The 16866-nt window shown below is 43.5% G+C and overlaps 1 protein-coding gene across 4 annotated transcripts in view; it reads right to left on the minus strand.

The window, feature by feature from the left end:
• DIS3L2 (DIS3 like 3'-5' exoribonuclease 2) overlaps window positions 1-16866 on the minus strand; it is a 192982-nt gene that overhangs the window by 65656 nt on the left and 110460 nt on the right. For all 4 annotated transcript variants that reach the window (XM_042798705.1, XM_042798711.1, XM_042798707.1 and 1 more), the window contains 2 exons: window positions 12613-12725; window positions 5245-5352 (listed from right to left, as the gene is read on the minus strand). In XM_042798705.1, the coding sequence (XP_042654639.1) occupies window positions 5245-5352; window positions 12613-12725 (221 nt within the window). The remainder of the gene's footprint in view (window positions 1-5244; window positions 5353-12612; window positions 12726-16866) is intronic.

Here is a 16866-nt window from a genome sequence, read left to right on the forward strand (position 1 = left end):
AACTGCGTGGATCTCCCTCCTCTACTTGATTTCCCTCCTTGATAGAGCTCAAAGAACTACAGCCCATCCAGGAGCTGAAATCAGTCAGTTGAGTGCAGGAGTGGCAACAGGCAGATACACACATGCAAGAAAGGATCTCCTATCTAAAATACAGCAGATTGCATTCCACCTCTTCAATTAAAGTGTGGCTGGCAGGGCATGAGGGGCTGGCCTTAAAATACTCTGTTTTCAGGAGTACTGCAGGAACCCCGGTGTATGACTAGCACTTATGAAAGTGCATGAGTAGGACTTTGGTGAGTCTGGAAGAGAGATGGCCAGTCATTGACCCCTTGTTTCTCTGCTCATGCCTATGGTCATAGGCCCAAACTCAAGCCAGGAACCTTTCTGAGCTTCCAAACTATTTTGGAATCTAGAGGAAAATAATCTATAAATCAACTATAAAATTCTTATTTTAAACCAGAAGCCATTCCCATTTTAAACTCTGTAACAGAATACCAATGCAGAAGTAGAAATTCTGAATTATTTCTGAAAGCAGAAAGGAAAATCTATTTTCAGCTGAGATACATGAGAGACTCCAAAAGCTCATCAAGCCAGTGAGAAAGTGCAGAGGGACAAAGGGCAGAAGGCTCTTTAGAAAAGTCAAGAGCATTGGCATGAGGGCTCTGGAAATGGATGCAGTCTGTGATAAACCATTCAAAGCACAAGTACTCAGAGAATTAATGGAGAATTGTAATTCTGCCTTAGCTACAAGTGCCACCTTACCCCTTCATCAGCACAACAAGACAAGGTAAATTCTGCAAGTGACAGTGTCTGGGGAGAACAGCCAGACTCTATGAGAGACTCATCAAGGACATTGCTTCAGAAAGGCAAACCCTCTTCTTAACAGGAAAGGATTGATCCCCAGGACACCTTTGCTGCCTCTCTCCCTTATGCCCCACAGAACATATGTGCAGTATAACTCAGCAGCTCAGAGCTCTGAAATTCACAGGGCATTTAAGCTGATTTCTAATTAGAAAGTGTCCTAATAGCTGAGATGCAGCAAGTGGTAAATGTTAAATGTGGTTCAGCTTCTTGTGGTGATGGGGATCCATATCCAGTAAGTCAGCAACATCTGATGAAATCTGCTGGACCCAAAAAACCTCCTGATATTATGCTAGCACGATCTCTGCTGTGGAAGAGGCTGAACTGCTCTTTTGAATGATCCTCTTCCAGCAAGTTGAAGATTATTAGCTGGTTGGCAATAGAGATACTTCAGACTTCAGTAAGACATGGATGGTACTCAGGCACCAAAAACGTGGTGTTCCTTGTTGAGATGATCTGGGAGCAAGGCTGAGCAGCCTTCATTTTAGTTGAGTACTTCTACAAACCCTCCAGGTGTAATAGGCAGCTCTTTCAACTTGTTCAAATGTTTTCAGACCTTACTTATATTTCCCTCCTAGTTCCTCCATCTCCAGCTATTAATTCCTGCATCAAAGGTCATTATCAATTCTGGCTTTCACTGTTACATTATCCCACATTAAATATTTTGTGTTTGGAAAGCACTCTCATTTTGGTTTATAAAGTAGGTGAGTTGATTCCATCATGTACATGCATGTTGAAACAGGTTAAGGACTGGGCACAAACCATAAGGGTAATTCTGAAGAGAAGCACTTTCCCCAGTCCCCAGGTTAACACTGAAAGCCAGGACTGAGGCTACATGGTGCTTTCTGCCACTGGCTTCCAAGAGCTCTGTCTCTTGCAAGAGGCAACAGACCGGGTTTCCACTTTGCTGTCTAAAGTTGAAGCTTTCAACAAAATCTAATTTTTCTGCTTGCTTAGAAGAGGCCAAATATTTCAGAGCTCTGCTCACTTCCTTGTAAGACGAGAGATGCAATGTATTAGGCCCCCAGAATATAACTAGAATGTCAAATCTCAGGCAGGCCACGTTCAGGACAAAGTGTCAGGACAAGCAGCCCAATACTAGCAGATATTAAACTTCTTCTATTTCTCTGTTTCCTCAATTCCTTTTTCTGTTCTTGGTCTGTCAAAGGCAAACAAGCAGCATGATGTAGAGTGCCCAATTTCCATTCCTGCAATGGCTCTAATACGAGTAAACTGGACAGTGGCAACCCTGAGAGATGTCTTATTAAAGTACCCAATAAACACCTCGCCAAGATTGCCCGGATGCATTAAACACGTCACGTAGGCAAGGAATGGAGTTTGGATGCATCTTGCCCCATGCAATCCAGTAATGCCAGTGTGTAGTGAGCAGAGCTGCCACACTCAGCCTTGCCTGCAGCAGGCTAACTTTACCCCCTGTCCAAGTATTTCCTGGAAATGCCCTCCATCTCTGCCTTCAGCGGCCATCCAAGCAGACTCTGGGTAACCACAGCCAAGTGTCCTTGGTTTGGAAACCCCACCAGAGCTCTGCTTCTGTGAGGAAAACAGCACAAAGCTGGCTGGCCCACGTACCAGGGACTGATGGATGGGCAAAGCAATGCGGATGAACAACATCTGGAGGTTGTGAGTTAGGACTGGGAGATTACAACAAGCAGCCCACAACATCAGTCTTCGTGGTCTCCCCCATCACAGTAAAGCTAGTGCACTCAGACTCCAGACAGAGTATCAGTATGTGAGACATTTCTAGGGTTATGTTCAGGCTTCCCCAGCTCTGGTTGCTTTTAAAAAAAGCTGTAGTCCCCAGAACATCATGCGATGTCAGTGTGGCTCAGCTGAAACCCTGCCATTAGCACGGTCCCTGGTAGTACAGGTCTCTCTGATGGTGTGACATAGCTGTGCGGGAGGCTGAGGACTTTCTCCATGCCAGGCAGTGTCTGTATCACGTCCTGGCTGACAACAACAGTTTTGAGCCTGGAAGACACATTGTTTGTATAGGTTGTTTCAGACTGAAGCAATTTTTCTTCGTCACTGGTAGAAGGAATCAGCAGGGCTGTGCTTCAGACATCAGCAGGCAATAACAAAAAGAAGAGTTGCATCGTTTGTTTTCAAATATCTTTCTGTTGACTGCATCCAAACAAGAACGTGCTACGTTGTTCCTATAAACTCCCAGCTCTGCTTCTGAAGAACAGCACAGATGCAACAACATGGTTAACGCCTCTGCCCTTGGAAAGTCATTTCAGATACATCATGTCACACTATCCCACTGGAGTCTATGGAGCTATGTGGAGTGCTGCTCAGGCAACATTTTGTTACACTCAATGAAAACGAGAAGAGAAAAACTCCAGAACCCAAAAGCAACAGAAACAAGAACGTGCCTGTCTCCCAGAAAGCGCTAAGCCTGGCATTATTTTTTCTAAAAGAAACAAGGATTAAAAATCCCAATAATTTACCAATAGTCACATTCAAGCGAGGAATCTGTGTGACTTTTCCTTGGGAGATGCATTAGCTCTAGACTTACTTGCTTTGGAACAGTAACAGTGGGAGCTCAGAACAGCTCTCACCTACAGCAGTGCTTTTGGGCTCTGATTTGCAAGCTCAGGGTTTCAATAATTGCTGTGCACATGGGGTGCAATGAAGTGCTCTTTGGCCTCGTGCATCCCTCACCGAGGAACGTCCTGTCCTCAATGTCAGCGTTCTCAAGGCTCTCCACCACTGGCTGAGGTTCAAAGGCTCTGGTGGGGCTTTTGACTCATCTCCCTTTCACCCAGCAGAGCCTGGGAGAGCATGTGATCCTGTTTACACTCAGATTAGGCTATAGTAACACCTAGAAATACAGGAGACACATTCTGTCCCAACTCAGAGATAAGCTCTTACAAGAATGCCCTGCTGGGCAAAAGCCCTACAACCACTTTTCCTACTGGAAGGAGTAAATTCTTCTCCAGCCTTCACCTGATATTCAAATCAAGTGACCTTGATTAAGACTGCAGTCCTGCAAGGCCTCCTAGGAGAAACCAGTTTGCTGAGATGGCCGTAGGCAGTCTCCTTTCCAAGGAGCAGCATGGTCATGGCCCAGACCACTGCTCCTCCAGAGATCAGCTCCCTGAGCAGGCGTAAGGCAGATGCTGCAGCTCCTGTTTTCTCACTGGTCAGACAGGGTTGGTCTAAACACCATTTGCAAAGAAAATAACGTATATATTGCAGGGGACAGGAGACAAGACTTAATTAAAGACTTATTTTAATTAAGTCTTCACTATTAGCTGTTCAAAGACCAGTCAGAGTCAATAAAAGGCCCACTGAGTAGCTAGTATTAGAAGGCCTCATGAGCAACCATGTTGTCACTATAGAAAGTGAAATGCTTTTCACAACAAACAAATAAAACCCACCGCAGTGGCAGAGCAAGGACTCGCTGGAGAAACACAGATACAGGACTGCAACTATAGTTTGCTAAAGCACAAAACAAGTTTCAGTATTCTTTAGAGCAACCTGGACAATAATAAGGAAGTAAAGCTAATCTTTGTGAAAAATCACCAAATTGGCACAAGAAATACTCTCCACAGAGAGAGTTGTGCATGAGCACAAGACCAGTTTGAAAAAAAATAATTCTGAGTACAAAAAGTGTACTTTGCATAGATCAGAGAGTCCTCTGGCAGTGACAATCTTCCCTCCTTGATTGGCAAGGGGACCCTGCGATCACCAAAGAGGAGATTGTTGGGGTTACAAAGAATGTGGGAGAAGAACAGAGAGAGAAATGAAGACCTGGGGAGAGCGGGCAGGCAGCTGAAGGCAGCCCGTTGCACTGACAGACAGCCTCCACAACTGCTCCCTGGAAATAATACATGCAGAGGATGGAGCTGTGCTTTTGCTGAAGAGCTATCACGCTTTATTTGGATTGATGTAATTTGCAGCTCTGAAGAATAATGAAATAGTCTTTACCAGAGAGGCCACAGAAGGATATTCCCGCATCCACTGCATTGCATAACTGCCTGTGAGCACACGGCAGGGTTGGAGTTGGGGTGATCTTGTCCCACCCAAAGCATTAGCTTTGAATTGCTGCTGGAGGTAAGACATTAAGTGGATGGGTGACCTGGCAAGCAGCAGGAAATTCTCTGTTCATGAGATTCATACAAATATTCTTCCTTTCCCCACCATGTTGTGATACTAGTTGAGCTGGAAGTTTCATGGTATCTCATCAGTAAGACAAGATACAGGGACAGTCCTAGATCCTCCAGTATTGTTCACAGACAAGACCTTTGCTATCCACCTGGTTGTTAAGGGATGGCATTTTTACCACTCTGTTTGCAACAGTAGGCGCTGGCCACCAAGGGAGTACTGATTAGCAGGATGACTGCATGCTACTTGAGGTACCTTGCCTTCTGGAGTCACCTTCCACATCACAGAGAATGTCAGCCTATCTCGCATGGGATTCAGACTGCATAACTCCTCACAGAGCAGCTTGGGAAGCATTGGGATCACCTGGAAAAGAAGAGAGCTTTGGTGAGGCATGGGCTTTTAGTAGAGACCTCTCTGTGACCAAGCTTCCTTGACCAGTTGGTAAAAGACAGGGTCAACAATGCACAAAAGGGGAAAATGTGTTAAACCTTCAGGATCACATTCTCTTGGCAGGAGCAACTACGTCATCGGTCTGGGATGCATCACCCATGCCAGAGCTACATCACATGTCGAACAGCATGCTGGCACAGAATGACTAAGTAAACCAAATCCTCTGAAATGTAAGGAAGTCAGACGTGGCTATGGCCACCAACACACGCATCAGCCCCATCCCTCAATGCGACCAGAAGGAGCTGTCGGTCTCCAACCTGGGAATCATTCCCAGGGCTCCCCTCCGAGGAATGGAGTAAGCATCCTGGAGCACCCTGCACCCTCGGTTATGCAAACACTTTACAGCTTTTAAGGTCACAGTTTGCTCTGTTTTCCACTTCTTTCCCACTGCCATTTTGGCACTGGGAAGAATGAGGAAGGCTCAGCACATCAGGAAACTTGATGTTGAAGAAACACGGTCCTGGCAGACAGGAGCTGAAGAGCTTGGATTCGAGAACTGTGTTTCTTGCTTTGCCACTGAATACTGTGTAACCAGGCAAGTAATGCAAGTCTTCTCCCTGCACAACATAAATGAAAACTCCTGCACATCACAGGAGTGGTGCATGGCTTTAATAAAGATTGAGCCATGCTTTGTAGCACAGACAGGAACATGTAGATGTTGGTGAGATAAACAAAAGCACCTGTTTTATGACTATTGAACATGGTGTTTGCAAACAGAGGGAGAATAATTATTATTTTACTATACTCAACTCTGTTTGAACAAAATGTCAGCCAACAGAAATTTCTGGCAAGGACCCGTGTCCTAATTCCTTACAACTAATCAATATTTCTGCTGCTGAACACTGAATTACCAAACCACAAATTACTCACCTGACTACAGCAACAAAGCAAAAGCGTTGGAGCATATTCGTACTAGAGCAAACCTGAGCACCTTCAAGTGTTTCTACCATCCCTGAGTTATTTCCCAGGCACAGTCTGCAGTAAAGATATTATTTAACAGCTGTTTAATAAAGCAAACCTAATTATTAGTTTCACATTCTTATTTCCCTTCTCATTATTTACCTTTGTGAAGAAGCAGTAACTGCCCTTAAAAAAGAATATTCCTCTTGTTTATTTTCAGTGGCAATGTGGGCTGGTGAATTCCAGAAAAACACAGTGAAAAATGGTCTACTTGGTTGCTATGAAATATTTTAGCTATTTAATTTAGTTTTAATTTTGACTGCTCTGTCTGCCACCCTGTAAATACAGGCCCATCAGGATGCTGACTGGCATGCAAACCCCAGCTCTTCCAAATTCTATGACACCTATTTGGTGGTTTCAGAGGTAACATTTTCTACCTGGATGCCAGGGGAACAACTGTTCTTCAAAACAGTAAGAAAAAAAAGTCTCTGATGTCCATTTTCTCCTCAAGTACACACACACACCATATTTACCTTTTGCTTTGAAGGAAAGACTCTTAAAATATTTAATCACATTTGTGGTTTGGCACCAGATGATGGCTATAAATTCATTCTAATTGCAGTGCATATTAATGCCAAAAGGTTAGCTGCATGGTCTGTGACTGTCAAGGAGTCACTTGCAACACGAATCAGCAGCACTGGTTCAGCTGGAAGGTCACAAGGGCACAGATTATGATAAGCTGTTTCCCGCAACACAAAGGCAGTCAACTCTGTTATTCCAGTTGTGAACAGTACATTAACAATACTGGTACATTCATAACTCACAAATCCAGTACGTGAGTTCTGCCATGGCTGCCTGGAAGGACCCACACCACAAGGTTATAAATTTAGTATGAGCAGTGCCAACCCATACCAGAAAGGAGAGAAAATAGCTTTATAGACTATCGGAAATCCCTGCTCGACTAAGATCACCCATGACCACCATGAGACCCAGAAGTTCAGGTCACAGTGAACAAAGTGCTGATAATTTAATAAAAGCTCCCATGCAAATTAAAAGCTTCCACCCAAATTAAAAGCTTCAGTTACTAGCTTTTCTCTCTCGCCCCCCCATTCTGTGATTGATTATCTGATAATGGTCTGTACTTACTGAATATTCCTGTGCCTTAGCACATCCTCTTTCCCTTCACATCTCCTGCAGCAATAACAGTCTGCTAGAAAAATGCCTACATGAAACATGAAAGCCCATCCACGAAGAATAGCCTGAACAAAACAACAGGATGCTTGTTTTAAGTGTACTTGAGCAGGATTAATATCCGATTCAAGAGGCTATAATTCTATGGAAGGGCTTTCAATGATGTGAAACACAAGCAAAGATTTAACTCAGATCATAATTACAGCACTAAACACTCACCAAGCAATTAGCTGTAACAAACCTACTGTTAAATAGGGAAGCATCAACCACCCTTCCCCTTGTTTTACAGGAGGGAAACTTCATGCAAAGTAACTTAATCCAAGCCAGGGAGGATGCCTCACAGGAGAGCAAGAATTCAATCAACCTTTTCCTGGGCTCAGCAAGTACATACATAACATAAGACAATGTGACCTTATATTGAAGGTATTTTAATTTTATCTACTGTACTGAATTAAAAGAAGAAACCTGTTTTCAGCAGCATGACAGTTTTGGCTAACTACCTCCCTCTGCTTTAACATCACGATTCCTCTTCACACTCTACATGGAGAATAAACCAACTGTCACAAAGCACAGAAGTTTAAGTTATAAATACGTATTTCCTTTCTCCTTAACATGATACGGTCACAGGCTGAAATTATTCTTAGCAGTTGCAAGCCCAGCATTTAGCATACAAAGATGTCACAATTGTGTCACACTTGGAGAGCGAGATGTTTCAGGAGTTATCCCAGGGGCTGCCCAGAAGGAACTTTTGCAATAGGATTATCTCCATCTCTTTCTGAAGGAGACTCAGGATGAGAGGAGATTTCCATAAGTATGTCTTTAATGCTCAGATGTGCAAAATATCAGGGCTGCATAGCATCACCTCAGATAATCCAGAGGTTGCCCGGCATCTTTCAAATGCTTTGCCCTTCCTGTGACTGTCTGCCAAGAGACAGCGGCGTCTGCCAGCTGCCCTGCGGAGTGCCACGGCATGCAGAAATCCAGCTTGCTGTGAAACACTGCCGAGGGATATCGCCTCCAGCATGAAGTGGTTTCCTTAGCAAATTGCTAAGGATATGCCCATGTTGGGGATCACATAATTCAGCTTGATTTTACTGCAGGTGGAAATAAAGTCACCTGGGCTTACAAAGGGATCATAAAGCTGGAACAGGGGGGCGTATAAATGTAGTTTAATCTAGAAATGCAGTTAGAGAGATCCAGCAGGGCCAGGGAAAAAATTTTCACAATGAAAAAAAAGGACCTACAACCCCCAGGAAATACTTTCTAATGAATGTATCATAGAAATCAGGGCTGAAGAAAGGTTTGGGTGGTGAGAACTTGTCTGGTTTTTATTCCCCTCTATCAGTCAGACTAATAAAAGACATCATCTCTCCCCACAAGCCCAGCAGGGCCCAAGAGATCCTGCAAAGGGCGCTTCTTTGAGTGAAAGGCTGATATCCACAATTTGGATTGCAGCTGTGGGTCTGCATTTCAAATCACATCACAGACAAATCACAGAGGATTTTTCTCTCCCTGTTTCCAAGTCCTACATGCAAAATCTCCGGCGCTACCGTATGTGGCTTGAGACTTAGTGCTCCAGCACTGCCCGACAGCCGCCCTTCACGCTACCGGCTCTCCCCGCGGGCAGCCACGCGTCCCAGCACGCCGACATGGTGGGCAGCAAGGGGGAAAACCAAAGGAAGAGAAGGCACTGCCGGGGTTTCCTACACATCATTGTCCCAGCATTATAAAACACACGGACTTGTAACCATGGCTGGCCACACGGCTCAGCAGCTGGCTCCTCTGCATGGAGGATTCGCTTTGGACACGGGAGGATCTAACCTCCTGCTTGTGAGAGCCCTTGGGTTTGGTTTGTTTTGCCTCTTCAGCTCGTAAAGTGCTTCCAAAAACCAAATGTGAGTTTCCAGCCTCACACTCATTCCTAGGGAGCCGGGCAGTGGGAGGGAGCACGCACATACTGGGATGATAAAATTCCCAGTTCCCTTTAAAATCAGAAACATCTGCTGCAGCCAGGACTGACTCACCGGCCAGGTTTGGAGAGGGTTAGCCAGGACAGCTCTCATCAATGGACTCACTGCAGCAGTTTTTCAAGGAATGGAAGGGGAAAATCAGTCAACCAAGGGGAAAAGGGAACAAACTCTGGTTAAGAAAAAATCCCTTATTTTCACAAAGTTGCACAGACAGTTTTGCTCCCTTCAAACAACCCCATTCAGCTGGTACCCTGCTTTGGCTGCCCACTCAGGCTTGGTTCAGCTGGTTACAACAATCCCTGACTCGGGGGTGACCCCTTCTCCCACTGCTGGTCCAATTATTAATCGAGAGTTTCCATCAGCTGCTCTCCCCAGAGCTGGGAGAAGGACGCCGAGGTCCAACAATTGGGTGGGCTCAGCAAGCCTCTTGCTTACACACTAAAAGACACTCAAAGGAAATAGGCAATTTGTTTATGAGCCAAGATTTCTGCTCAAGACTTGTATCAACACTTCCATGAATTCAGATTTTGAGCAACCATGTTACTCAGCCTGAGATTATCAAAATATCAACACCCTGACAACCTGCTGGTGTCAAAAGTGAATGTCTTAAAGTCCTTGGACTCAATGTGAAGATAGGCTTACAGTTCCGATCTTTGATCTCCAGTATAAAACAGGACCAATAAAATATTATAGGGATTTGTGTCTGACCTCTCACTCAAGCTGCTTCACACCTAAAATAACACTATGAGATATGCCAAAAAAGAGGAAACTATTTAGGTTTTCTTGCTTCTTAAAACCTGATACACTCATATTTCAGAAACTTTTGACTTTTATTAAATAGACTGCTAGCAATTACAAAATAACTCCCCTTCTGGATACATGGCTCAGGAAAATTGAATGTGTGGCTTTATTTAACTTCTTTGGGAGGATTAGCATGGTGCTAACTGCTAGCAGAATCACAGCTGTCCTAGGAAACTGTTCCATCAAAGGAAAGCTTATTTTCTACAAGAGTCATGCTACCATCTTGTTTCAGACAGCCTGGCTGCTTTCCTTTGCCCATTCCCTCTCTCCTTTTCAACTCTTGCAATTAAAATATTGACCATTTTGTTGTCTAACCTAGTTTGCACTCTTAAAATGTATTTTCTGCAGGGCAGAAGTGTGGATAAAACACTAATCCTGACCACTGGGCCAATGTAGTTGAAGAACAACTGAAGATTTCGGGCAACAGATAACTTATGGTGGCATCGCATGTGACTGACAGGTAGTGCTGGGGAGGAAAAGCACTTTGAAAGAAAATTCAATTAGCTTTTGAATTCAACTAGATTTTAATGGAAAATGTCTCCTTTCTATATAAAAATCTTCCTTCTCCCTTTAAAAAAAATATCTATCATGCCTTCAAACCACGGTATTTTGACTTGGAAATACTGCCTCAGCATCTTCCTGGACTACAGTTTTGCTGCCCTGCAGTGACACCCCCCCTGTGCCAGCCCACATCTCCCATGGCGAGCTATGGCCATTGAGTCATAGCTCATAGTCAGAGGGGGAAGCAGAGCACCGCAGAAGCCAAGGGCTTGTCACTGAAGAGACTGTAGGATTGGGAAGACTCTGGTGCCAGAACTGCTGTTTCCATGAGATATTCATTGCTTCCCACTCCCAGAGAACAACAAGCCACTGGTAACTGGTGTTTCCCAGCACGGCCACTCCTTGGTCCTGCACTGCAGCACTCGTGTGCTGTTGGTCTCACTACCACCAACCCACCTTGGGTGCTTCTGCACTGCTATCGTGGCTATTCCACACAACCTGTACCCACAGGGACATAAAACCCACCAGATGCGCTGAGAACCCCTGAAGCTGTGCCTTGCTATTTTTACCCAAGGGAAGTTACCGAACAGCTACTAAAGGTTAACAGCTTGATATCAAACCACTAATTTGATTTCAATAGTGTAAAATAAATCATTTTATCATCTGGAAAGTGTGGAGAGGACACAGTTAGTTATTGGAACAAGCATCATTACAAGACCCTCCCCAGATAGCAACCCTGGGAACATCCAGGAAGGGAGGGGAAGAATCACTCCTAATCCTAAATAGTGAGCAGGATCTGTTTATTTATTATCCAAAAGATGCCCTGTCATCCCGGAAAGGGCTGCAGAGACAAGGACTTCAGCCTGACTGAATGGGGGCATGGGGAAAGACAGATTAATCTGCTCCTATGACATGGCCTCAACAGTCCTCTTCATGCAGCTGATGCCTCAAGCTGACACAGGACGCTAACAGTCAAGCTTCCCGGCACCCCTGCATGCACAGTGCTGGTGGTATCTGATGAGCAGGAAGTGTTTCTGCATATTCAGCTGAAAACGAGACAGCCACAAACAAAACCCGGCTGTTTCCTTTCTGATAATGTTAAACTTGAACCTGTTAATTTTTAAAGTTTAGAAGTCAACTTTAAACTTGAATTCAACATTTGAGTCTGCTACACTAAAATCTGTACAATTTCAAATATATTTTCAATGTATGATGAACGGACACCGTTTCTGCAGTATTTGGGATACCCATACGAAATGAGAGCGTGAACCTTCTGTTGTACCTCAAGATGTGAGATTGCACGAGGTGTGCTATGCATCCACTTCTGGGAGGCATTAGCTAGTACTATTGCACGGAAGATCAAGACAAAACTCTCCACCTCCGCCACCACATCTGCAAATTTCAAGCTCCCAACAGCAAAGCAGATGAGCTAGCTTGGGTCTGTCAGGCTTATCTCAGGTCAGCACCATGCAAACATGGCTATGGAGCTCAGGGCCCTGAACTAGCTCCGGATCAGCAGGATCCTGTTCACACGGAGCTGCTCCTCAGCTGGCAAGCCCTGGCACAGCCGGGTCTCTGCCCACAGACACAGGGTCACAAACTGCTGCCTCACCCTGTGTTGTCTCCGTAAACTCTGAGGTAGTCAGCAGCTATGTTAGCTCTTGTGTTCGCAACAGTTTACTCATTTTTGTAGATTTGCTGCAATAATAGCCAGATTTTTATTGAGGTCATCTGAAAATTAAGCTTTAAAATTAATTTATGGTAAATGGAAGAACAGTTGTCCAATGAAAAAAGGAGAAGTTGTTCTTACCTTCTGCACTAGATAGACACTAGTTGCTCTTTCACTCGCTACTTTATCCAGTGCTGTTTCTTCCAGTACAAAGTAGCTTACATCGGCGATGTGAACACCCACTTCAAAGTTCCCTGAAATTGCACAAGGAAGTCAGTAGACTGCAGGTAGAAATGAACTGCCAACATATTTAATCCTGACCCCTCTCCCACCTTTGCCTTATGCTTAAATTTCACAAAAATGATACTTCTTTCCACTTCTTCCACCTGAGATGAAAATTGTGGTCTCTCAGGACACTACCAAATTCATAGCCGCTGGGGCTACAAAAAGTTCAAGCTCAGAGGTGGATACGTGAAAACCCTTAAAAACCACGTGGATAAGTCTTTCCAACTAGGAGCTTGGAATAGTGAGCCCAGTCCTCATTCCTTTGCTGTCAGACAAGCAAGAAACAGGGGACCTCACCTTACAAGCACACAGGCAATGCAGGACACCATTTCCCCGGTATGGAGCAGCTGGTCACATATACTTTTGGGTTCTCAGGGCTGTACTAGTTTCCACTTCACCCTGCTTGAGCCCAGATTGCTGCTGGTAACCTGGGAAGTCTTCAATGACTTTGGATCAGGCTATGCAGAAATGCAGCTTTCCACAAGCAGAATATTCCCACTGTTACCCTGCCTTCCCTTCAGATTATGCTTTTTATCCTTTAATTAGAGTGTAGTCTAGAAGTACCTCAATTCAAAAGTTAGGCTAGAGAGGAATACTACTGAGGTTTATCATGAGGTTTTGGCAATAATTCGGATTTGGAAGTAGTGATCATCCTCAACTTTGGAAGTAATTAGTACCGTGGTCCAAGAAATTCTGGTTTTCTAATCCTCAAAGAAGCCCATTGACCTTTGTTTTCTCTGGAAGGATTTGGCTAGATTTGAGGTGCTTATTTGTAGAGTAGTTCTAAGTGCAGCGGATTGCTAATTATAACATTTGGTTCTTTAGAGGAATTCACTAACTTCTTGGTATCTATAAATATTTTTTCTTTCCTTAATTTTTTTAAAAAGACAACGTAATAAGATACCATGCTGGTGACAATCCTGTTTGTTTATACGCCTTGCAAAGAATATTAACAAAGCCCTTCTCTATAGTGTCACCTTTTTTAAAGGATAAATGGTTCATAGCTGCTATCATTACACAGTACATATGTCTGTGCTCTTCTGATGGGTACTGGTGCTAGATTTCAGCAGAGTGGGAATGGAAATGTATATGGGTGAAGAGGAAGCATGAGAAGGTTCAAGCACATATTAAAAGAGCCACCCAGCTCACTGTGCCCCCAGCTGGGAGTTCAAATGAGGGAGCACCAACCCACCTTGTGTGACTGTTTCAATTAGTAACAGTTTTATCTTAAATTTATTAAACCATGTTTGCACAGCACTTTGAGTATGTAAAGTATTATCTTGCTTTTTGAGCTGCTTTTGTGCACTCAACAGAGCACAGATGTAAAGGCAGCAGAAACACACATGGAAGGTGGGTGAGCTGGGGTTTAGATTTGTCCACATAACCTACAGTCAGTGGAAGGTTCCTGCAGAGAGTAAATATGATGGCAGCAGGGATAGAAGGCAATAATCCCATTGCACACCAAGGGACAAATTCCACCACTCATTAGGAAGCTGGGAGAAAAGACTGCAGATTAAATGGTTCACCTCAGAAAGCTGCCTACAGCTGTGTTGTGATATTATCACATGCCTTGAAAGCTGCTCTACATGGATTAGGCATCCAAGCCTGAAACTACTTAGACAGTAAGTCTTAGACCAATAGTTCAACCAACAAGTTTAATATTACATGCACTCAAAGCCAACACACTCAGAAAGTAAAAAAATATTGAATACTTTGAAGTCAATATTGTAATGTATTGACCCTGCAGACAAATATTGACTAAAGGAAAAGGAGAGGGGGTCATTACATCATGCCTTTAATCGTACTTTAATTCAATATGTGCACTGTTACATACATGAACTTTTTGTCCTCGGTAGAAAATCGACAAACCAAGAAAGATCTCATTGCATGAGATAATAAAACATGGAGTCAGCCAACGAAAACACATTGAGCGGAGTTAAATTTCATTCAGGTTTCCCACCAGAGCTTCTAAAAGCTGGGGTCAGCATAAGCCCCCTGCTTTTGAACTTTTAATGGAAATTCTATCTAAATATTTTCTTACATACATTGACATAATGCAAACTGGCAGCTCTTGGGTTTGCCTTGCTCAAGTATGAATCACCCTATCTCCCTCACCCCCAACAAATTCAGATCAAGCAAACTTGAAGATACAGCAAAGAAATCGACCAATATGATTTCTCTTAAATCACTGCTTTTGAACATGATGGACAAAATAGCCGCCTAAGACTGCACAGAAATACCTGCCTACTCCTCTCTCCTGGTTTATTTGCTAATTAAAATGAAAGAGCTTTGTGGATAGAGAAATACTATTCACTAGGATTCTCTTCCAGGTCCACAAATAGTTTTTCTAGTCTCATTAATTTTTATGACAAAGTCACAAAAGGAACATTTCGCATTGTAAGTCTTGTGTTATTTCCCAAGGAAAAAAGAAAATGTGGCCCGAATGAAAGGAAAAGAGTTAAACCAGTACTCATTTACTGAAAAAGCCTTGTCAGAGAGAGCAAAGGGGGAAAGGGTGGACATCACATGGACCACACACCACAGGGTGCTACACATGGTCTACTCCACCTTCATTTTGGTGAAGAAATCTACTTTTCCAGCAAACAGAGGCTTCAAATCTTGGCATGTAGCTCTCCATCATGATAGACTTTATACCCTAAATTTCTTACAGAAACAAGTACTTTACAAACCACAGACTTGCTTCACCCCAAATTTAAAATTCTCCCACAGTGAAGCTAAAGCTGCACAACAACCCCTAAACCTAGGTATACGCTATCAGATCAAGGATTAATTAAAAAAAAAAAAAAATACATAAGAATGTACAGGAGATTAAGCCAGATGCTTCATATGCTGATATTAAAGCAAGAGCTGAAGGGAGCATCTATTGCAATGAAAAATGCTGAAGGCACTTGGATGGCTTCTTTCACTCAGAACCTCTGGGATTTTTTCATTTAAAATCATTTCATCTGAAAGTGGGTGCAAAATTGTCAACCCATTTGAACTCTACCACTACAAAGCTGCTACGTGGGAGATGTTTAGCAACAGGGAATGCAGCTTAGAATCAAGCAACGCATGTTTTATTAACCAGCTGTACCCTATTAGCTCCTCTCTGCAACTACAGAGACGCAGCAACAGAAATGGATGGGAGACAGGAGTATTACTTGAAATTACACTATGGCATTGCAAAACCCAATAATGAGTCCCTTTGCGAAGAGGAGCTCTCCTCCCGAGGTCTGCAAGTAGAAATAGGAAAAGGGCTTGGCACTCAGCCACCAAAGCTCCTCTTGGGCCAATGCTCTGTGCAAGACGGACAGGATTTGTTGCCACCTTACTGCAAACAACACAGTTCTGATGCACTGTACAGAGAAGATAATTTCCCTTTTTGTTTACCATCACACAGGCTGCTAGAATGGCAGAATATAATGGACCCCTATTTCTCCACCTTTCTAGAAGCCTGAATCCCTTCTTGAAGCTTACAAAGTGATACAGCTACAAAAGGCAGGTCTCCTGCACCACGATGCGGCACTAGCAGCAAATCTGGAGAAGGTTCGGCTCCTTGGTCTGAGAATCTGGTTTGTCTGAATCCACTCCAAAACCTTGTGCATATAACACTGATATGATGCTAAAATCAAAGGAGAATGGTGGCACCTCACAGAAGAACAAAGAACAAGCTGTTTCTTTTTTTTATTTTTTCACTGATGATCTCATTCCCTAAGACAAAACAGTTCAAAGAACTTCTTTCCTTCTTTATTGAGGAAAATTATAAACAAAAAAAGGATTAGCAAGAAAGAGCTGGAAGAGAAGGAAAAGGACCTTTCACCCTGTAAATGCTCCACAAAAACTGCCAACCCGGCAAGTTATATCAAGTATTTGCCCCAGGAATTAGAAAGTTGAGTAGAATGTATCTGAACAGTATACACAGGAACACACTGGCAGAAAATCTGTGTTCTCTGTCTTCAGAAACCCTAGTCAGTCCTAGCACAAACGTGGACAGACAGACCAAGCAAGTTCACTGCACACCTTAGCATATGCAAATTTTAGGACCCCGCAACTTAAATATGCAACTCTCCAAGGATAAAACAGCAGAAGGTAATTCTCTAGCATGCATAC

The sequence above is a fragment of the Tyto alba genome, unplaced genomic scaffold (assembly GCF_018691265.1).
Source record: "Tyto alba isolate M040663 unplaced genomic scaffold, T.alba_DEE_v4.0 Super-Scaffold_10, whole genome shotgun sequence".
Lineage (NCBI taxonomy): Eukaryota > Metazoa > Chordata > Aves > Strigiformes > Tytonidae > Tyto > Tyto alba.